General features: G+C 38.2%; 1 protein-coding gene across 1 annotated transcript in view; it reads left to right on the forward strand.

Moving 5' to 3' along the window:
• Positions 1 to 23,447, forward strand: part of rbm28 (RNA binding motif protein 28) — an 83,781-nt gene that overhangs the window by 8,358 nt on the left and 51,976 nt on the right. Inside the window, exons 6-10 of the mRNA XM_028814853.2 lie at positions 1,513 to 1,572; positions 8,418 to 8,508; positions 8,643 to 8,821; positions 14,149 to 14,221; positions 16,586 to 16,695. Coding sequence (XP_028670686.1) covers positions 1,513 to 1,572; positions 8,418 to 8,508; positions 8,643 to 8,821; positions 14,149 to 14,221; positions 16,586 to 16,695 — 513 coding nt within the window. The remainder of the gene's footprint in view (positions 1 to 1,512; positions 1,573 to 8,417; positions 8,509 to 8,642; positions 8,822 to 14,148; positions 14,222 to 16,585; positions 16,696 to 23,447) is intronic.

Below are 23,447 nucleotides of genomic sequence, written 5' to 3' on the forward strand. Positions count from 1 at the left end.
TATTTCTATATATATTAATAATTTATCTAAGCATAAAAGAGTTGCAATTACATGTGCAAGATGCGTATGCTATGTTGACTACCACTCTCACCCAACTTTGGGAAATTGCAAAAAAGACATAAGACATAACAAGATATAAATATAATTTGATACATGCATTCCACCATAAATAAACATTTGCATGAGTTATACATTCTAACAATCACAAAAAAAATATTTCAGGGATTTTACTTACTTCAATGCTGAAATATCCGGTCCATATCCATGAAAAAAGGAGATGTGCTTCCAGGAAAGTTCACAGGTTGTATGAATTCATGGCCTTATGGCCATACCTATATCAACATCCACCATCCAATGACATTGCAAAGCTACACAGTAGGGCCCATTGACTATGCAAATGTGGTCTTTCAAAAAAAAGAAAAAAAATCTTTTTGGGAGTGTTAAATGTGATGATGTAATTTTGTGGCACTGGGTCTTACAGGATATATTTATTAATACAAGCAAATAAAGTCCATAGCCACTCCAATGCTGAGGGCTTGTGAGCATCCCAGCTACCAGCACCCAAGGTCTAATGTCACTAAATATACCTGTTGGCCAACTGTCTGAGAACCCACAGGTATCCTACAGTGTGGTACAGCTTGGTAACGTTTATCTGTGGTTTATTCACATGATGGTTGTAGATGGTGTCAGTTAACTTTAATACGAGAAGTTCTCAGCTGCAATGATGTTTCATTCCATGCTCAGAATGAATAGGTAGGTGACAGTGCCTATAAATTATTCAAACTTAGGCATCATACCTGGCTAAGTGATTTTTGTAATACAGTGTTATTGCTATACTGGAGTAAATAATGTTAGTATTTCTGCAGCCTTGCACATTGAGTCATGTTAATATACAGATATGTATGTTGTAATTAAAAGCACACTGGTGTGTATTAGTATTTGGAGGTATTGGTCTATATGCATCTGGTACATATCATCTCTGGGTACAACAAAAAAAGGAGTTTGCTACAATAGCAGTAAATACATTTTTTTAAATGTATAAACACCAGAAATGCAAAGGTATCCTATATATATTTTTTTTTTATTTACAAAAGACAGTAGTCCATTCTCCAACCAGATAACTTTGCTTTTTTAGAAGAGTGTTTGTAATATCAATTGCGCTTCTGACCTGGCTTGAAACAGTACAAAACCTGATCGTAGCCGTTTTGTGACATAGACTAGTATTAATTTAATTAATAAAAATGAAGCAATACCATAATCTGGAAAAAAAAATCTAGTTTTATATCCAAATTAAATATGATAATATTGGTTTTTTTTGTAGTTTTTCGTGACAAATAATATCCACATTTGCATCCATACTGGTTTCCCAAAAACATCTTTACTGTACTCATATTACAGATAGAGCCGGCTTTAGTTTTGGTTAACTGTTTTCTATCCCTGCAATAGAATGCTATTTGGAAAGAGGTATTTTCTTGATAGTAATGAAATGCAATTAATATTCTTTGTTAACAGGTAGACCAGTAGCTGTGGACTGGGTGATAGCAAAGGACAAATATGTAGCATCTTGTTCACGTAAGTATTACTTTGATTGAGTGTTGGTAATTATGTATTGACTATTTTTTAACTCAAAAGTTTTCAAGACACTATACTAACTGATTTAGGTTCATAAAATATTTTTAATACTTCGGCACAAGACTTAACTCACCTGTTTGGTTCTTGGAAACAAAAATGACCCACAGTCTGCATCATATAAGGCTGATGGTTGAATATTTGCTTTGTACCCTTAACCTTTGAGCTAATTTTTATTTTTTGCTGTTTTTACTATATTATATTGACATTTTAATTTGTGTGCCCTGTTCAGCATGTTGAAGCTTCTTAGAAAATGTTATATGAAAAATGCTTAGAAATATTGTAGCATGACAAAAGTTATTACAAAAATTCTGTTGCTTAAGGTTATTAGTTACTTAACTATTGCCAGTGCCTTTTAATTATTGATAATTCATGATATTGATAATGCAACATTGTTTTTGTTCTATTAGAAGTATTTCTGCTGCCTTGATATTGTTTATGTACTGAATAGTGATCAGCAAAATTTGCCAAAGCGTTTTTTTTTTGAAAATTTCTCTGGTTTGCCAATGACCCTGTCGGCCAAATTTTGCCTTGGCTTAGGTGAACGTTTGTTTCCCAGAGCCCCATGATGCCAACGTGACATCACAGAGCTGTAGCAGCTAATGTTGGATGAGGATGTCATTAGCTGATCTGCAGAATTTAAAAATTTACATACTATAAGCGTATCGGTCTCATACTTAATGGTGCTCCCTGATCTGTTTCAAGCATACATGAATAATTTATGGCATACTTATGTGACTTGCCTGTGTGATGTCTCTATCCAATTGGTATGCAACAATCAGTACAAAAAACATCAACATTGTTTATTATGGCATGGCTCTGATCTGAACTGCACATGTGGGTACACAGCTCACTGTATTTTCATTTGAGGAGTTGCTGCCCATAATGAGAATATTATGAAAGTGCTTAGTTGTTCTGCGTAGATTCACTATACATTGTGTCTTCACTGCTGGATTAAGTATGTTATTCTCCTTACTATGTACCACAGATCATGTTGTGACAGGGACAGACCCTTGAGTATATCATGTTGATCCCTTGCATCAGAGGCTCTGTGGGTGTTAGTTATGGTAATAGCTCGGGAGACAGGTGGCACAGTGTTCAGCACTGCTTCCTCACAGCTAAGGTCACATTTTTGGCTGCAGTAATCGTTCCAACTTAGTTGGACTCTTGCCTAGCCCTAAGGTACACTTTAAAGACCGTAGCACCTTTATAATCCACTAAAAACTAGTTAATTTCTCCTTCTTCACTGACTACAGTGCATTTTGTCAAGTTTGCTGAATTCTGAAAAATTTCCACATAACTTGTTGCAAAAGCAAATTGTTCCCTTTAAAATATTTCAGATATTGTTGGTTTGCAACTCATGCTTACAAGTCTGTGTTTTTGTCCCAAACTCCCATGCCAAAGAAACAAAAGGGAAGGCCTTCACATTGGAAAAAAGTTTACCTTATGAAAGAGAAAAGTCCATAAAATTGTCTCCTGCCTGTGCTTCATTATAGTCCCTTTCACATGTGCTGGATTAAAACTCCTGTCTATTTAGGAATCATTGCTTGCACAGTTACTTTTAATGAAAGATATGAAAATGTGTACCATGCAAAGGAAATAAAGTCACAGAAAGCATTATAAAGCTTGAGCAGAACCTCCTTGGACTTGTACTCCACAAATCAGGGCACTGTATATCATAACATTCTGTTTGCCTTCTTAATTGCTTCTAAATACTGTCGGGAAGTTGATAGCGTAGAGTCTACTATGACTCCTAAATCCATATAGAGGTAAAATTCCATCACTACGAACTGCCAGGAACCTAAAATGTATTTTGTTGTAATGAAAATTTCGTAGTAATGAGATTCTGTATTTATCACTATAGTGCTTTCTTTAACTTGCGTCCAGTCGTTTGCAATCATTTCAATAGCTTCTTTCGCGTTAATTTTAATCTCCTCCTGTCTACAAATTATGTGGATGAGAATTTTTCTCAGTATTTCCTTGCAATAATATACTTTTTTTGGGTGCAAATGATGCCCAAATCCAGTGGGTGAAGCACTGCTGTGCAATTGGGTGGGAGGAATTCAACGTGAACATTATATAAATGTGGAAGCATGTTGTGGGCAGCACAGTTATCAATCAGAAGTCGAATCATCCTTTTCTTCTTCTTCATGTTGTGAGGTTTCTGAACTCTTTTGGGATCCCCAAAAAGCTGAGTCTCTACTTTAGCAAAACCAGCTTCATTCAGCTTGAAATGGGAACAGCATGGTTATTTCTTGTAGCATGATCTGCCAATCTCCTATACACAGACACAGCAGTCAGGCAGGGTTGTGGCCAAGTAATACTGTTTCCTGCATTTACAATGTTCCTTGCATCACCCATTGAAATCTTTTCTGTTTGCTTTGATGGCGAGTCGCATCAGGCTCAGCTGTTGCCCCGGCAATCCATATTACTAACCGAGAATGGTAAACCGGATATGGACACAGGGACCTGCCCGTGGACGCAGGAGACATAGTGCGCAGACGCTACACAAAGCCCCCCTCCCCAGAGTGAAACGGGAGAGACTACGAACGTGCACAGGCGCCACACAAAGCCCCCCCGCCCCAGAGCGAAACAGGAGAGACTACGAACCGTCTGACATGCCGCAAGCAGGATAAAGCGAGGTCAGAAATAAAAGACAGAGTAGGAAACAAAGTAAAACGTCATAAAGAGGTTAAAGAACGGGGCCAAACACATGGAGAGCAGATTACAGATGATGAAAACTAGAATGCAACAGCTTCAAAAAAACCTAGGCACGAAACACATGCACAGCGAGATACAGAATATAAAGGCTGAAAAAACGACAGTTAAACGTCCACACCACACAGCGGAGGCGGACCCGGAAGGTACAGGCGCCTACGCGGGAAAGTACGAAAGGCAAAGGCGCCTACACAGCATGGTAAAACCCGACATAATACGGAAGGCGCAGGCGTTGCCGCCATATTGTGAGTGGCACTACGGCGTAGTGAAGGCGCAGGCGTCACCGCCATATTGTGCGTGGCACTACTGCGGAGTGAAGTTAGGAATAATGTGCTGCTTGGGATCGTACAAAACGCCGAACGCGACCCACCGTCTGAAACTGCGGAGGCAAAGCAGGCACGGGTTCAAGCCGAACGAGCTCGAGTGACGGATATACGCCTACAACGCGCATCTCAAACCGCAGAAGCAGGGCTAGCACAGGTTCAAAACAACGCAAGCTCCTACAACGCGCGTCTGAAACTACGGCTGCCCAGCGGGCACGGGTTCAAATCGCCGGGGGTAGACGAGCAAAGCGAGCAGGGGGCGAAGCCCCCTTGTGGATAAACTGTCTTCCATAGACGCTGTGATGGTACCTCGGAGTGTGTTGGCCAGTTGGGGGGAGGTCCCAAGAGAGTTTAGAAACCACACATTTTCTTGAATGAGTGCCGCATTAATAGGAATGTTTCTTGAATGAACATCACTGAACCACATGAAAACAGCTTTTTCAATGTCTTCAAATGCAGCAGGTTGCATACGTTTGCAACCTGAGATTTTTCTTTTTTTTTTTTTTTTTGCTCGGTCTTTCAAGAAAGTTGACAGTGTCGATGGCTACATTCCGAATTCACTGGCAACGTCTTTTTTCTTTTTGCCAGAATCGAGAGCCGCAAAAATTAAAAAAAATTTCTAATGTGAACTGTTGTCATTTTTTCATGTCTGCCATTTCTATAGAAGGGTGACAATGAGTGGATGTTTTTCAAATGTTGACGAACAAAAAGCAAAAGGTATCACTGAAAACCACCGAAATCAAAAATGGCAAAGAACAGTACGAGGAAAATTCGAAGAAAGATTTTATTTTATTGTAGAATCAACTTTCGGCAGCCGTGCAGCGCATGCATACGGCTAAATCATTCTTGAGGCAGATTGAACACTTAAGTGAAAAATTAACAAAAACGTACAGTGGAACCTCGGTTCATGACCGTAATTCGTTCCAAAACTCTGGTCGCAACCCGATTTGGTCATGACCCGATGTAATTTCCCCCATAGGATTGTATGTAAATACAATTAATCCGTTCCGAACCGTACAAGCTGTATGTAAATATATATATATTTTTTTTTTTTTTTAATGACTTTTTAGCACAAGGAAAAAAATTAACATTTGAAAAATCCGTAATTTAATAAACAACCAAGAAAAGTAACATTGCAACAATGCATGCTACGAACCGATCGCTGTAAACAGAAGTGAAGTGGAGGTTAAAATCCAATAGAAAAAAGTCTTCATTAAATACAACGAGGTTAAAACAATGCTCGAATCAGTCTCATTAAAAACAAGCCCGGTGCATTCTTTAACTACCTTCTCGGCCTTATGCCAGCCCTCTCTCTCTCGCGTGCGTTTGTGTCTCTCTCTCCTGGTTTGTATACCGAGTGTGTGGTCGTGAACAGATGCAAAAGTTTGGTCGTAACCCGATTTGTACGTGTACAGAGACGTTCGTGAACCGAGGTTCCAATGTACTAAGTAATTGCAACACAAAAACTGACTTAATCAGTTTTAACGCTAAAAGATGCCGACGGAAGAAAAGAAAAAGAGGGCCACAAGAGTGGAGAAAAGAAGAGCTGCTCAGGAAGCAGCAAGCACATCAACCTCTGAGCAAATGAATGCTAAATGTGCAGAGAAAGAGTATAAAAACTATGTCAACTGTATTCACTGCACGTTATCGTTGCTTTCCTGATAGTTTACTACATTTCACTGCTATATGAAAAATAAACTCCACATAAATCAGCTTCCATATCCACAAAAAACATTCAGAACACACAGAAAATATATTTTGCTAACCATCATTAAATTTTAGTTTCTCGCCATGCATAAATATGGGAGTTATAAGGAAGAATGTGCAGCTTTGCTGTAAGGGGGCGTTCCCTTATGCAAATTTACTAGTTTATGCAAATGTAGAATTTGGTGCCATTATGAGTTTAGGGCAATGCAACAGTCATGTTAGTCATTTTCTAACCTGCTTGCTCCTGAACAGGGTTGAGGGGGGTGCCTATTCCTGCTAGTATATAAAACTAGCACCGTCTCTAGCACTGACCCTTGTGGAACATCACTCTTAACATCAACCAGTTCTGATAAGGTTCCTCACACCTCTTACTTTCTGTGTCTGAGCCAATTATGCACCCAACATAAAACATCACCCTGTACTCCCACTTCTTTTAGTTTGATACCCAAGCTCTCATGTGGCACCTTATCAAATGCTTTCTGAGCAATAGAAGAATCCTTCTATGCGGTTATTCCAATGCTTCTTGATCTGAAATGACTTTTCGATTGGCAGTAGAGCAGTGGCATCAAGTGCCACATCAACATACTGAGAAAAGAAACAGAATACAGGAGGGATAGTTATATTTGTACAAATGACAAACAAACAGAGATGCAGTGTGCACAACTAATCAGTGGCTCTAGTCAGGGTATGCTAGACTAAAGTAGCGAGTCTTCAGTCGGGATTTAATAGCTGAGACTGAATGTGTTATATCTTACATTAGCTGGCAGATCATTCCACAGCTTTAGGATCCTGTAACTGAAAATGTGACTTTTCACTGTTATTATTATTGCTCCTTGGAATTGTAACTTGGCTGGGATTGTGAGATCTTATTGTGCACTCTAGTTTGTCAGTAATTAAAAGTTCAGGTAAGTAAGCAGAGCCTTGTCCATTTAAGGCTTTATATGTTAAAAGGAGTGAAAAGTCAAGTAAGATGACACCTTTTATTGGCTAACTAAAAAGATTACAATATGCAAGCTTTCGAGGCATCTCAGGCCCATTCTTCAGGCAAGAAGGGGCATGAGTTGCCTCGAAAGCTTGCATATTGTAATAAAATATGTCATTTTGCTTGACTTTTCACTACATTCATAATGGCTAACATGGTACAACACCCTAGTATTATGTTAAAAGGAGGAATTATTTGGTTGTACATTCTGGTTCTTGTAATAATTCTTGCAGCAGCATTTTGAATTAACTGAAGGCTGCATAAAGAACAATTTGAACAGCCAGTGAATAACACATTGCAGTAGTCAGTCCTACAAGAAATAAGGGGCATCTATCAAGGAAGAGCTTAAAAAAAAACCAATCCAACCTAATATGCAATGCAGACACCAGTCCTAAAACACTTCATGCTGTTATCCTGGCAAAAGATAGATCAGCGAAATAATTAGTGTAATTAGTTTTTGTCCTTGATACTTGCTAGTAAATAGCTCAATTTGTCTTTAGAAATGTTGTTCTTGACCATGTGAGTTTATAGTACAAGTGCAGATTTGAAGGGTCTGTATCATTCATACTCAAGTAGTGTTTAAAAACATGAAGGGGCTGAATTATTCTGCAAAGCACTGTAGTTTGTGCTTTATGGTTTCCAATAGAAAGAGGAAATTGGAGTTGAAAAGTTTTTTATTGTGTTTTAAATCATCTCTGGTACTTATTTCCTGAAAGTAGACTTTTAAAACATTTTTATAGCCTATTTTTGGTAAGCATTAAGAACTTAACAATTACTCTAAGCAACTGTAATTTGAACTAGTTCAGTGAAAAAACACTTCATAACATTCTGGATGTTTCTGAAGTGCTAAGCTTGTATATGTGTAAGATATATTTAGTGGATTTTAACAAAATTTCAGTTGCCAGTTCCTTTTGAACTATGACATAATTTGTTGACCCATATTTGCACTTTTATTTCAATATAGTAAACTAAACTTAGATGTTTGGCATGAATTTCTGCATTCTTCTAATGCCTTTGAAGAAGCAGATTAAGTAATCAATTTTTTTTTCTATCTTTAGGAAACCAGGAGATAGGTAAAACACATGTTGATGGTGAAGATGTTTCAGAAGAAAAAGATGAAGTGAAAGCAGAAGCTATAATAAAGAAAAAGTAATATGCTTGAATTATTATTTCAGAAGTATTTGCTTTATATTAGGAATTTTTGTAGATTCTTTCAAATAGTGTAAAAATGTAATAAAGTACTCAAATCTCTTGCTGAATCACTATCTAATTTGTTTTCATAGACCTGTTGAAAAGCTCTCTAACCGTGCTAGTGAAAAGGAAAGGTCTGACTCTGAAGCTGATAACAGTTCAACAAGTTCTGATGAAGCAAGCATTTCAGATGCCAGTGAGGCTGAAGACAGTGATGCAGATTCAGAAGAGGATGATTTACAAAATCTTGATTCTGCAGATGAGGGGAATGGTAAGTAATCATTTGTTATCAATTTTACATAAACCACTTATCAAATTATTTTATGGCATTGTGAGTCTAAATTTAGCTCTGTAGCAGTTTGCTGTAAAAGTGCTTTTTTCACATACTGTCAAAAGTTTTTTTTTAAAAATTGTTCCTGCCAGAAAAAAAATTATTATTGTATTATTGCTTTTTTCTGAATTCTTTTAAACATCAGCATCCACTAATAATTTAAAAGCATTTATATTCTGAAACATCCCATAAATGTAAATCATAATGGAGATTAAATATTATGTGGAAGATTAAGTTTTCCCACTACTGAGGTTGAGGCAACTACCCTAAGTTCTTGTCTATAAGCCGCGGCTTATCTAAGGAAAAAAGTTGTGAAAATGAAAAAATAGAATATCGGCTTATACATAAGTCCGGCTTATACATCCATCGCGGGGGTTGCGTTCCAGAGCCACCCGCGAAATAAGAAAATCCGCGAAGTAGAAACCATATGTTTATATGGTTATTTTTATATTGTCATGCTTGGGTCGCAGATTTGCGCAGAAACACAGGAGGTTGTAGAGAGACAGGAACGTTATTCAAACACTACAAACAAACATTTGTCTCTTTTTCAAAAGTTTAAACTGTGCTCCATGACAAGACAGAGATGACAGTTCTGTCTCACAATTAAAAGAGTGCAAACATATCTTCCTCTTCAAAGGAGTGAAGCAAACAAATCAATATGTCTGTTTGGCTTTTAAGTATGCGAAGCACCGCGGCACAAAGCTGTTGAAGGCGGCAGCTCACACCCCCTCCGTCAGAAGCAGGAAGAGAGAGAGACACAGTTTGTTTTTCAGTCAAAAATCAATACGTGCCCTTCGAGCTTTTAAGTATGCGAAGCACTGTGCAGCATGTCTTTTCAGGAATCAGCTTTACAAAAGATAGCAACGTGAAGATAATCTTTCAGCATTTTTAGACGAGCGTCCATATCGTCTAGGTGTGCAAACAGCCCCCCTGCTCAATCCCCATACGTCAGGATCACAGATAGTCAGCGCAAGAGAGACAGAGAAAAGTAAGTTGGGTAGCTTCTCAGCCATCTGCCAATAGCGCCCCTTGTATGAAATCAACTGGGCAAACCAACTGAGGAAGCATGTACCAGAAATTAAAAGACCCATTGTCCGCAGAAATCCGTGAACCAGCAAAAAATCCGCGATATACATTTAAATATGCTTACATATAAAATCACAATTTAAATGACCGATACGCGCGCGTGTTGACTCGGCGACGCCCAGAGCAGAAAGAACGCTCTCCGGCCGCTCCAACCGTGCCATGCGGGGAGTGAGAGAGACGCCAATATCTCACTCTCACACTCCCCCCTTAAAGAAATTAAATGGGTGCGAATGAGACCACTGACCTCCCTCCCTTCTATTAGTTATAGGTTATAGTACGTTCGGCTTATCCATGAGTCCGGCTTATCTATGATACGATTTTATTTTAAAAATTCGTATGATTTTTGGTCTCCGGCTTATACATGAGTCCGGCTTATAGACAAGAACCTAGGGTAATAAAAACTGAATAAGTATGTTTAGTTTTGATATACAGAATAGAGATTAATTTTTCTTACCATTTAAAAGTTTTTTTAAATATTATGAAAAGGTTCTTCCAAAATATTACAAAGCTAGGAGCACACTGTAAACAATTTTGCTTTTTCTTTTTTTAATATTTAAGAATAAGTTCTTATTTGGACTAAAACAATATTATGTAAAAAAAAAAAATAAAGGTTTTTTCAGGATTGTATTTGTTGAATAATAAGTGCAGTTTGTGCTATCCTTTTTTATCCATGTGAAACCAAGAATACAGAAAACGCACAGATTGGTTGTTACATTCCCCTTCCTTCCTTTATTTGTATTTTGACCTCAGATATTTGAATGAACTATTGTTAATTATTGTAATCGGATGAAACTGTAATGTAGGCAAATAGTTACCAGTTACTGAAAGAAAAAAAGAACAACATGTGCGTTGTCCCAGCTGCACTGAATAAGCGCAGGCGCTCTAACATCACCCCTCCCCCGATCTTACTTAGAGAGTCAGGGACAACGCACATGTTCTTTTTTTCTTTCAGTACACGTGGCTTCCCTGTTTATTTATATATCTAGTGACTTCTCTGCCTGTCTGTCTCTCTATTACGCAGTGCTCTGTCTGTCTGTGTGTTATGGATCTTAAAAATAAGTTGTAAGGACAGTTGTTCCTGTTAATTGCAGTCTCAATTGTTAAAAAAATATTTGAAAAGGAGCATCCCACATGAAAATATAACGATCTCAGTAACTGACAGTGCATACCAATATATAAATTTTATGTCCGTTTGAGGTTAAAAAGAAAAGAAAAAAAAAAAGCAACACTTCATCCCCAGCGGGGAATCGAACTCAGGTCTGTGAGGCAAGGAAAAGCTGCTCTGCGCTAAGAGGCAAATCTTAGCGCGCTACGCCATGGAAGCATTCTTGAAGCTTTTGTGAAAGTGTTTATTTGATCTTTGGAACTCGGGCTTTATATATTCTATAGTTTATGCCTACTACATTTTGTAACATTTATTACTAAAATATGAAAAAGTTTCTGTTTTAACAATGTGTTTACACAGATTACTTTAGAATAATGATCTCTTATTTCCACTGTAAAACTCCACTTCACTCCCACATAATCAATCAAGGTGTGAGCTGGGAAAACTTCGCTCACGTTCTAAGTCGGTGGGGGGATGGAATAGCCGGCTGCTGGCAGCTTGTCTTTTATCAGCACATTTAGAGGACAAAGGATGCTGGCGGAGAGGTGTGAACGGATTTAAGAAGCGATTTAAGGTGGGCCGGATATACGAGTTTTTTCGTAGGCTCTGGTAATTCTAGTGTTAATATACTGTAAGTTAGTGCTGGGCGGTATACCGGTTCATACCGAAAACCGTTTTTTATTTTTTTATGATATGGATTTTTTTTATACCGCAACACCGGTTTAAATTGCCTAAACGACGTTTGGAACGTGGCGCAGCGGGAAACTGTTCAAGTGGGGACCTTTTTCACTGCTACACTGCTAAACACAGATTTGTTGCACTAGGGCTCTTTTTCACTGCTACACCACCAAATAGTGGGCGGTAGCATAGGTATGCCGCGCGGTGAAAATGGACAGAGAGCATTCTGAAACTGATCTAAAAGTAAAGTTGAACATGATGAACAGAAGAACTTTTGCCGAAAAAAAGGAGTCACGTCCGTCGCCTGGAGATACTTTAGTTTTAAAAGGTCAGATGTGTAAATACTGTTTCTATACTACTGGATAATACTGCAAGCCAAGTTGTACTTGTTTTATTTGTTTTCAATACAGTGTAATGTACCTGGGTACTGTGTAATAGTGTGACGACATTTTGACTTTATTCTCGACATTTCCACTTTAATCTTGATGCTTATGACGAGAATAAAGTCGACATGTTGACTTTATAGACGTCAGATAGAGACAGCATGCATGCAATAAAGATAGCCCGCTCAGAAGAACATGCATTGAATTCTGTGTTCGTTTCTCCGACCAGGAGATCACAAACCCAACATTTACACAATATTTAAGTTAAACCTGTGCGATAGCTAGTCATACATCCAGTTTTTTGGAGCTTCGTCACACCTGCCATAAAGTTCTCTACACTGACCATACACCTGGGGACCCCTTACTGCGAGGGAGCAGCACTACCGCCTCACTACCGTGCATGTGTAATACCTGCTTTAATGCATTTCATCATGAAAATGATATCAAGTATTTATCTTAGCATTCTAATCAAGTATTTATCTTAGCATTCAAAATTTTCAGAAAGCAGGAATATCATGAAGTGAGTGGATTCTGTATGGTGATCGCTGTCTTCTCTTAGTGCGGAGGAAGTCAGTTTAAGAAGCATAGTGATTAACCACTGGGTCGGGGAACGTAACACAAAGCATTTAATGTGCTGCATTAATTTATGACAGGGTAAATTAAGTAATTGATTAAACATTGATTTTAGGAAGAAGTTTAGTTTACGACATTCTACTTTAATTCTGAAGTAAACTATGAGAATAAAGTGGAAATGTTGACTTTATTCTCGCCGTTTATGTTGAGATTAAAGTGGAAATGTTGACTTTGTTCTCGACATATAGTTTGTTTTTTTCTTCCCAGTATAGCTTAGCTTGAAGCAAGGTCCATATTAATGCAGTTTACCTAAATGATGGTTCAGTTGGTAAAGATGTCATCACCAAGTTGCACTTGTTTTATTTTATTTTAATTTGGTGAATACTGTGTAATGCACCTGGGCTTGAAGTCTTGAAGTAATAGTGCAACTATCAGTAATAATACTATTATTTATTTTATTGTTATTATTTACTAGTTTAAATATTATGCAGTTTAATGATGATAAAGTTGTTTAAAAAGTCACTTTAACGTGTCAGTGGACAGAGATTGTTAACATTAACAAAGTGTAGTTGGTTTACAAAAAATATTTACTATTTATTCCTTTTCTAAGACATATTCGGTGCAATACAATTTTTGACAAGCACTTCTGGATATTTTACTAAGTCTAAATGCCTCTTTGTATGGTTGAAAATATGTTGTCAAAATTATAGTTTGTTTTTACAAAATTTGTTCAATAAAAAGGTTCTATATTTTGACTGCATCTGTCATGCAATGTGATACCTTCTCCATTAGTGCCACCCCCTTGAAAACTATCACTTTATGGGGCAATGCAAAACTGTATTAATACTTGTGTGCACATTAAAATGTTTTTTTTTTTTGTACAATGTACAATACTCTTGACAGTGGAATAGGTTATTCTTAGCCAGTAATTGCAGTGGAAAATGTGGTTAACATCCACTCATGCAAGGGGAAAAAAATATCGTTGAATACCGTGAAACCAGGGTAATTTAGAAAAATACTGTGATATAGAATTTTGGTCATACCGCCCACCCCTACTGTAAGTGAATATTTCAGTACAGGTTGGGAATGCTGAGGAGGGTGCAGCTAGCACTATTTGTGGTAAAACCACATGCACATTCTAACATTTAACCTCATGTCATGTATGAAAATTCTATCTTTTTTGTAAGTTTTCTTTGACCTTGTTCCAAAAAGAAACTAGCGCATAGGTTAAATAGTCATTATTTTCTATGCCCTCACTAAAATATTTTGCCTGCAATACTTTATATAAAAAAGTATCCTTTGTTGATGCAAAATTTGCATTCTGTTTTAATGTTTTTAAACACCTATTTTAGTGCTTACTGTTTTGGAGTTGTCAGTTATAAATATGTGTTAAGCTAACATTGTTAATGTTTTTTCTGTTGGTCACTTTTTCTGCTTTTTAGGTGCCATTTCAACCAAGAAAAAGACAAAAGTCATTTCAAATGATGTTAATGAAGGACGAACTGTGTTTATTCGGTAAGCAGGCCTAGTGAATATTTAGTGTAGTTTTAGGGATGTTTGATATTTTTAAAATAGTTTATTTTTTTAATTGTTTTTTAATCATGGCCTGTTGTGATTTGTCAGATAAATCACAATTTTTTTTATTAAGCTGTATTAAGCAATCTTTGCTTCCATTTGGGAGATAGGCATCATCCCAACTGACTGGAAAATGGGACTTGTTGTCCCTATCTGGAGAGGGAAGGGTGATCGCCTGGATTTCAGCAACTACAGGGGGATAACACTGCTCTCGGTGCTGGGTAAGGTCCTTGCTAGGGTCGTCCTCAATAGGATCCATGATCACTTGCTCACCTACCAGCGACTGGAACAGTCTGGTTTTACACCTAAGAAGTCTACCATCGACCACATCCTGGCACTGAGGGTTCTCATGGAGCACAAACATGAATATCGGCAGAGTTTCTTAGCAGCCTTTGTCGATTTTCGTAAAGCGTTCAGCTCAGTTGATCTTGCTGTCCTGAGGGTTCACGGGATCCCCTCGAGGTTGCTGGATATCATGAGCAGTCTGTATACTGGTACTGTGAGTGCTGTGCAGAGTGGAGGCAGTGTGTTTTTCCCAGTTGATTCTGGGGTTTGTCAAGGGTGTGTTCTTGCTCCTACTCTGTTCAATGCTTGTATGGACTGGGTGTTGGGCAACGTTGTGGGGTCCAGCGGCTGTGGGGCATCTGTTGGTGAAGAAAGATTCACGGGTCTTGACTTTGCTGACAATGCTGTGATCTTTGCGGAGTCAATGGAGGCTTTGATCGGGGCACTCGAGAGACTGAGCGAGGAGTCTGAGTGTTTGGGCTTGCGACTGTCCTGGATAAAAACCAAAATCCAGGCCTTTAATGACCTCTTGGGCACAGCCATCAGCAGTGTGTCTGTTTGCGGAGAGAGTGTTGACCTTGTCGAGAGGTTTACTTAACTTGGCAGTGACATTCATGTCTCTGGTGACTCTTCCTGTGAAGTCGGTAGACGGATTGGGAGAGCATGGGGGGGTCATGAGGTAGTTAGAAAAGGGTGTGCAGTGCTCCAAATATCTATGCAAAAGGACGAAGGTCCAAGTCTTTAGAGTACTGGTGTTTCCTGTCTTGCTATATGGTTGCAAGACATGGACGCTATCCAGTGACCTGAGACGAAGTCTGGACTCCTTTGGTACTGTGTCTCTCCAGAAAATCCTTGGGTACCGTTGGTTTGACTTTGTATCGAATAAGTGGTTGTTCATGGAGTCCTGAATGAGGCACATTACCTGCATTGTGAGGTAGCGTCCGTTACGACACTACGGACATGTGGCGCATTTCCCTGAGGGTGATCCAGCTTGTAGAGTCCTCATTGTTGGGAACCCGAGTGGCTGGACCAGGCCAAGGGGTCGTCCACGTAACACCTGGCTGCGGCAGATAGAGGGTCATTTCCAGAGGATGGAACTGGACCGTGTCTCTGCCTGGGGGGTTGCCAACTGGGATCCCAAGTTGTTTCATCGTGTGGTAGGTGCGGCAACACACTGTACCGGTGCATGCTTGTCATGACTTGACTTGTATTTTTAAGTTTATTAAAAAAAGAAAGAAAACACACAGAACAAACATTTTTTTTCTGATGAGATTACAATTACAGCCTAAAGAGAAAAGTTTAGTAGAGGAAAAAAGTCTTAGAACTACCAATATGTGCGCTTCAAATTGGCAAATCCACATTGTTTCAAAAACCAAGCCTTCTGCACTTTTCAGGAATGCTTACTACATCTAAATGAGATATTAAATAAATAATTTATCACATATATTTGTCACCTTTTTCCAAGATTCTAGTGTGGGTGAGTGTTCACAATAATTAGAAAAGGTCTCCATGTAAACAACTACATGATGGCTACAATGATTTTTGTTGGAAGCATTTCAGATTAGTTTCAAATACCAATCTTCTTTTTAAATTAGAATGAGCAAGCAATTGAGTGTTTTATTTCTAAAACATAATTTGTTTAATGTTTTTTTTTTGTATGAAACTTTAAGTATCTTATATTTACAAAGCATGTTTGTTACTATAGTTAAAAATGCTGTAACCTTTTTCAGTGTTTTATGTATCCCATTTGTATTAGCCTTAAGCATGTATATGCTGTGTGTGTGTGCATATATATAGCACATACACATGGGTTGGCAAAAGTAGGTTTACAGTTGTTCATATGGAAAAAGACATGCAGGTTATGATTATTATAATAGCTTTATTAACTCAAAAGAATGGCACAGTGCACTTGGGTGCTCAAATTGCTGGCCTTGTGTAACCTACTTTTGCCCACCCCTATATATAAATAATATATGCTTTTTTTTTTATTTTATTTTTTTCATAAATGTTTTGTTGTAGGAATCTTGCCTTTGACACAGATGAAGAAGGATTAGAAGAAGTTCTTCTGAGATTTGGGGAGCTCAAATATATCCGCATTGTACTTAATCCTGATACTGAGCACTCCAAAGGTAAGTGGAAGATATAAAGTCAAGAAAAAATACACACCTTGGAAATTGTTGACTTTTTTCAACATATTTTAACAGGCAAACAACAGATCTTAATGCTGGTAGTGCCTATAGATTAAACTAATAGGCTTGAACAAATTAGCTGAGATGTCAAATCATTTTAAGTTAGCTGGGTCATCAGCTACCCTAATGTATATGGAATCGCTAAACACTGATGGAATTCAGATACTGGTAGATTTGTGTCATCTAAAGTTTAATTTAAATATATGTTGCAAGTTCACATAGAAGTTAAAATGTTTAAATAATATAATTATACAATGGAATAGTGGATTCTGGAGACATGATATGCACTTTATGAGAAAGACTTGTTAGTTTAATAGACTCTTCACTGTCCTCTACAATGAGTTATGTAGCACACCGTTTGGAATGTGTAAGTAGTTATACTTAAGCTGTACTTGCACTTAATCTGGCATTCTCTGTGCAGTTTTGGTATTTAAGGTACATATGATTTAACACTGCCAAAATAAGCAGAGCGAATAGCCGTTAGACATTCAAGGACCTCTGTGTATGAGCAATAAGGGAAAAACAAAAACTATTTTGTTACTTTAAAATATGTCTCTAAATAAGAACACGGAGCCTCTGATTGAATTTGGTTAGATGTAAGTTTCTCCTAAATATTACTAAGTTATTCATTGAAATAATTATCATGGAGTGTTTTTGAAAGCAGCTCATTGTGGAACTTAAAAAGTTCAACGGTAGTTTAGTGCCTTTGTTTTCTGATGCGGTTTAGCTAATTTAGGAAATATTGCAAAGGTGTATGCTGTTGGGCAAGTGGCCTGTTGTCCAGTTCTGTTTGCACAGGTTGTTTCCAAATCTGAAATCATTTTTTGTATTAGGTTGGATGAGTACGTCTTTGATAGACTAGGTTGATTATTGTGTTAGGCTCAGTGCATATAGCCTGCATGTGACCTTAGAATTGTATTTAGCACAGGCATGTCAAACTCACTACCATTGGTGGGCCGCTTCGACTGCCATACGTGCGTCAGTGGGCCGCACTGTAACAAATACTATTATACTATTATACAAAGTTACTGTAGCTTTCTTTCCAATACTGTAAACTTTAAAAAATGTAACACTTAAAGTTTAAAGAAAAGCAATTTATTTCCATACGGTCTCTGTACAACAGTGTAGAATTAGTTTTAGCCTCTTAGCTAGGTCCTTATTATATTATATTCATTGCTTATATAGGAGTCTTACAGTGTGAGATTTATTTCTTTTGTCCCGACACTTGTTCTCTTGTTAGTAACCAGTTCGTCAAAATCAGGCTTGAAATCTTGTGCAGCTGCAACTTTTATGAGGGATGAAAGGTGCTCAACAGTAAGTCTTGAGCGATGTGGGGTTTTGGTAGCTTTCATTAACGAAAACTGCTCACAAAGGTAAGTGCTTCCGAACATTGACTGTACTCTCGATGTCAACTTACAGATCTGTACATACGAGGGTGGCAGGTAAGCATACAAGCCTGGCACACCAACTTCATTGTATTTTGCCTTCAGAATAGAATCTGACTGCACTTCAGTCAATTCCATTTGGATATTCGCATGGCGGCCCCTGGGATTTGGTGGCCCTGTGCAAGTGCACAGTTTGCACATGCCTAAGACCACCCCTGCTACCCGCTGCTGCAGCCTAGCACTTCAGTTGTGATGTTGCGGCTCATTAACTTTGGTCAAGGCTCGTGGCTATACTGGCAGATGACGTTTCCGGTACCGTAATGCCATGGGAAAACGCGCTTTTGTCAGAAGGCAGAAGTAAGAAAAGTCAATAAGTAACACTGAAGATGCAGAATGATTCAATCACAAACAATAGTAATCATTTTGTACAAGTTCAGTGCTAACTAGGATCTGTCATGCGGGCCGCACAGATTTCTGTTGCGGGCCGCGTGTTTGACATGCCTGATTTAGCAGATCCAGTATACTCTATAGATGGTTCAAAACCTCTCTCTGTTGTGTCAATAATGTGATTTTGTCCTAAAGTCTTTTGTAAAGTAGTGACAAGTTAGTTGCATAGAATATAGTATTAAATTATTAAGTAGTTCTTTTGTTATTAGTTTTTGAGGTAGTTTGCTTTGGTAGTCATCTACTTAATTGATACACTGAAGCATTTTTGTGTAAAATTGGTCCTCTCATTCTGTATTTTTTGGTAAATCTTTTTGTAAATGAGGTGAATTTCCTGAATCCATCTTGGAGTTAGTTTCATCCTGCACATAATATAATAATAATTCATTACATTTATATAGCGTTTATTCATATCATGTTGCTTAATACATGACCATAGACTGCTAGTTATTTTATTTATTTTTCCTTGACTTAAAACATTAAACCAGCCTGTTTATAACAATTTTTCTCTACCTTTTAGTGTTGCAACCTACTTTTTGCCATTTTTCCATATTTTCTTCACCACCCACCAAACAATAATTGAGGGTGATCATCAGAGCTCCCCCTTAGTGAATCAACCACGGTCATTACAGTGGGAGGGAGATTGGGTGTAACACAGTACACAACCCACTACCAATATGAACAGTAGTAACTTGCGGTGACTGAGAAACACTGATCTGTAACATGATAAAGAAAAAAACAGAACATTATCCAGACCATCCTTAAGCATCAAGTGCAGTTATTCTTGTAATATTATTAAAACAATGTTTAGTTGGCATTCCGTTTTCTGTGAATAGCTAAATTATGACACCGGCAATTTGTTTTTTAGTTGGGCATGACAAGTAAGTAATTCATTCTACTCTGTATACGTAGCAGTACAAATAGTACTACTGAATCTTAAGAAACTGAAATAGTTTGCATGTCAATAACTTCCGCAGTTATGTGGCCCCTAGTTTTATTTGAGGTTTGTTTCATCTCCTTTTGATATATTAATGTTGAGTGCTTTGTACCATTTCCTTATTTAATCTGCATTATTTTCTCCCTAATCCATATTAGTTAAAATGGTAGCACTGGAGTAATATTAAATCATACTTATTAATAATAATAATAATACATTTTATTTATATAGCGCCTTTCCCATGCTCAAGGCGCTTCACAGAGTCTTAGGAAAAAAACAACAGGGTATATGTAACATTGGATACAAATGTTTTCCTGAATAGAACAATGAAACAGATAACAAAGCATTAAATAGAATAAAGAACAATAAACCAGAGTAAACTGCTAAATTCAATACTAAAAGAAAAACCTAACAAATAACCTAATTTGTGACATAACAGACACACAAATTATCCTGAGCACCTGGACAGAGAGGTAAACTGAAAGAAAGGGCAGAATGTTAAGTTAAATTAAAAGCTTTCCAAACTAGATGTTTTAAGTTGTTTTTTTTTAAAAGAATGAATGGAGTCAGCTGATCTAATTAATTTCGGGATGTCATTCCAAAGTCTGGGTGCTATGGAGCTGAAGGCCCTGTCACCCATAGATTGTAGGTTAATGTGAGGCACAACAAGATTACCTGAATCATAGGACCTTAGTAGGTGAACAAGAGCATAGTGATTTAGATGGTCACTGATGCAGTCCAGTACAAGGTCATTTAAAGCTTTGTAGGTTATTGATAGAATTTTATATTCAGTCCTGTAAGACACAGGGAGCCAATGAAGATGTACATTTGTCGTGTATGGTGAGATCTGAAATGTAAGCACAACGTTTGGTGAAACTCAATGGTAAGCAGGCACACTATAACGCTCTGTTGAGGGAGAGAGAAGTAGAGGAGGATGTAGTGTCGTCAGATCCAAGACAAGAATGGACCCACACAGTTGCAGGCTTAAGCCCCTGATCTAATGTACTTAGTTCCAGTCTTTTTCTCAGTTATATGTATGGATCTGTAGTGGTGAGACTTTTTGTCTATCATATGCAGTATAGCACCGATCAGGGTTACATTGTTACAGTATATGAACATGCACAGAAGCCCAAGAGATCACCAAAACCAAACCCGTTCTATGATTTTATATACATGTAAAAACAAGTGCAACAATTGCAAAGGGGGCTAAAACCCTGATACCTACGAATCCTAGAAACACCCCTGGACCAATGACGTCAGTGTAAACTTAACTGGTTTCCTGCAAGGTAGTTCATCTATATATACAGTAGACCCCCGCGAAGTCACGGTTCAGAGTTCACGGCCTCAGTTGTTCGCGGATTTTTCCTTAGAACCTAACTAATAATTGTTAGCAGAAACTGCAAATATTCTGCACAATTTTTATGGGTTTTTTCATGGCAATACTGTACTGTAGAGAGAACAGGAAGCAGCTGTAGAGAAAACCGCGACTTGGGATGGTGAAAGTAGCCAATAGAATTTGAAACTGCAACTCCCAGCAGTCCCTGCAGTGGCTCTGATTGGTCTTCTGCTGAGGGTGTTGGGGCTGTTGAGGTCAAAGGATGTCAGCGCGGCTTTTAAAAAGGGGGTCAGTGACCAAAAGCAAAAAAAAAAGTTTTTGTAGTTTGTGTTTCAAGCTCCTGTCTGTCTGCCTTCTGTTGGGTTACCTGTACTTATTCATTTTGTCCTGGATCATTTCGTGTGTCTGGATTGTCTGCCTGTGTACATGAGGACTGTAAGTAGATTCATGGGCATCCTGCAAAGAAAGGAGCGCTCCTGAACCCATCCACCCGTCTTCATCATTTCAGGAGCTACTGGTAGGACTATCTGTACATTCCCATTCAACGTGCGGATCTCTGGGCTATCTATTTTCATCATTACATTTCATCCATTGCCATTTTTCATGAACTCTTTCTTGATGTACTGTGTGTGTTTTGTTTGTATTTTGTTGTATTTAATGTGTAATTGCCATAAGGGGAACAGGGGTGGTATCGTTGTTTTCTTATTTCATTTGTTTTCATTACATTCTTTATTTGCTGTTTGATTACCGGTTTGCTTTGTTTTTGTCTCTGTGAGTGCGTGCATCGGGTCAAGGCTAGAATCTCCACTATAAAAATAAATAAATCACCGTCTTCTCGATTGCGGCTTCTCGTGCAATGCTACGCTTATTTAAAAGCTTGAACCATACCTGTCCTTTTTGGCTGATTGCTTTGTTTATCTGTCCTCCCCCAGACAGGGGTTGTGCTCCCCTGTGATGTTTGTCTATTGTTTAATCGTTAACTAACTGCATGCTGAGCACCTTTTACTTCTGAAAGAGACATGTTTGTTTGAAGTTTGAATAAAGTTACTGTCTCTACAATCTCCTGTGTTTGTGTGCAATTCTGTGACCCAAGCTGCACTAAGACTAGCCTGCAAGCATCAGCGCTTACCTCTGTGTGCTTGCTTGCAGCCAGTTTAAGCACAGTTGCCTCAGTGATTTACATCCATGGCATCAGTTGCACTTTGTACATATTGTTCCAGTAGTTTTTAAAATAGTTTTTACAGTTCGTTAGCAGTGTGTAAAATGATCAGTGATGCAGCAATTCTGATGCTCTTTGCATGAAAAAAAATGTGTTCCATTAAAATTTCACTTTTTTCTTTGTTAATTGTGACGTTTACTTAAAGTGCAGCAAAAAAGTATTTGGCGTCCAGGGATGCATTAACCCCCAAGTATGTGGCAGTTTAACGGTTAAAGCCCCAAGATGCCGCCGAAACAAGCTGCACTGTCTAAGGCTTCTGGCAATGAAAACGTGCTTGCATGAATTACAGTACATATAGCGGTAACATCAGTATTTTACATTCTAGCACTGCGGGAGACATAGCAGTACAGTATACAGGTTTACCTTTACACTCTATATTTAGGTAACATATTAAGCTGAGTTTGAAATTTAAGTTAGTGTTTTGGGGGCATATTTAGGGTTTAAACTATGAAAATAGGCATTTTTTTAACCACATCCAAAATTCGCAGTTTTTCACAATTCGCGGATGCTCTAGGAACATAACCCCATGAATTTTGGGGATGTACTGTATTTAAAAGTCAATGTGTGTATGTATGTATGTTCCAGCATCACGTCCGAACGGCTGGAGCGATATTTCATGAAACTTGGTACACATGTTTCTCAATGGTCGACTAAAGATACTGTAGGGTGAAATCAGCCCTAACCCACCCCCTTCTGGGTAGGGTGGGGGGGTGATCTTACAGTCTTGTATGCATGTTATCATTCAGTTGACACTCGGAACGACCACCAGAGGGCGAACTGGAGGTGACTGCCAGCATTCTTTATGTTTGACCACTACTGCTGCTTTTGAAATTAAATAAGAGTTCTATGCGTGCAGGTGTGTGCGTCTGTCTGGTCTGGAAGTGAAACGTAGAGTCAGGGTGAGGGCTCCAGCTCCAAGGATATGCAAGCGATGCCAGCACACTGGCAAAAGGAAACCTCCTAAGAAAGACAGTCGCTTAGGTGCTAATGCACAAAAATGCGAGCAAGTCAGCAACACAAATCCTCATAACAGGGAAATGCTCAGAGTAGTTCTGACAATTTCAATACTTTCTAGGATCCCGTGCTTTTAACGGCACGGGCTTACACAGTTAGTATATAGCAGGCGACGGCCAGCATTATTTATGTTTAAGCAGCACCATGCCCCTGTTGCTTTTCAAATTAAATAGAGTTGGCTAGTTCCAAGCGTCAACTGGATGATAACATACAGTGGTGTGAAAAACTATTTGCCCCCTTCCTGATCTCTTATTCTTTTGCATGTTTGTCACACAAAATGTTTCTGATCATCAAACACATTTAACCATTAGTCAAATATAACACAAGTAAACACAAAATGCAGTTTTTAAATGATGG

Source organism: Erpetoichthys calabaricus, chromosome 1 (genome assembly GCF_900747795.2).
Source record: "Erpetoichthys calabaricus chromosome 1, fErpCal1.3, whole genome shotgun sequence".
Taxonomy (NCBI): Eukaryota; Metazoa; Chordata; class Cladistia; order Polypteriformes; family Polypteridae; genus Erpetoichthys; species Erpetoichthys calabaricus.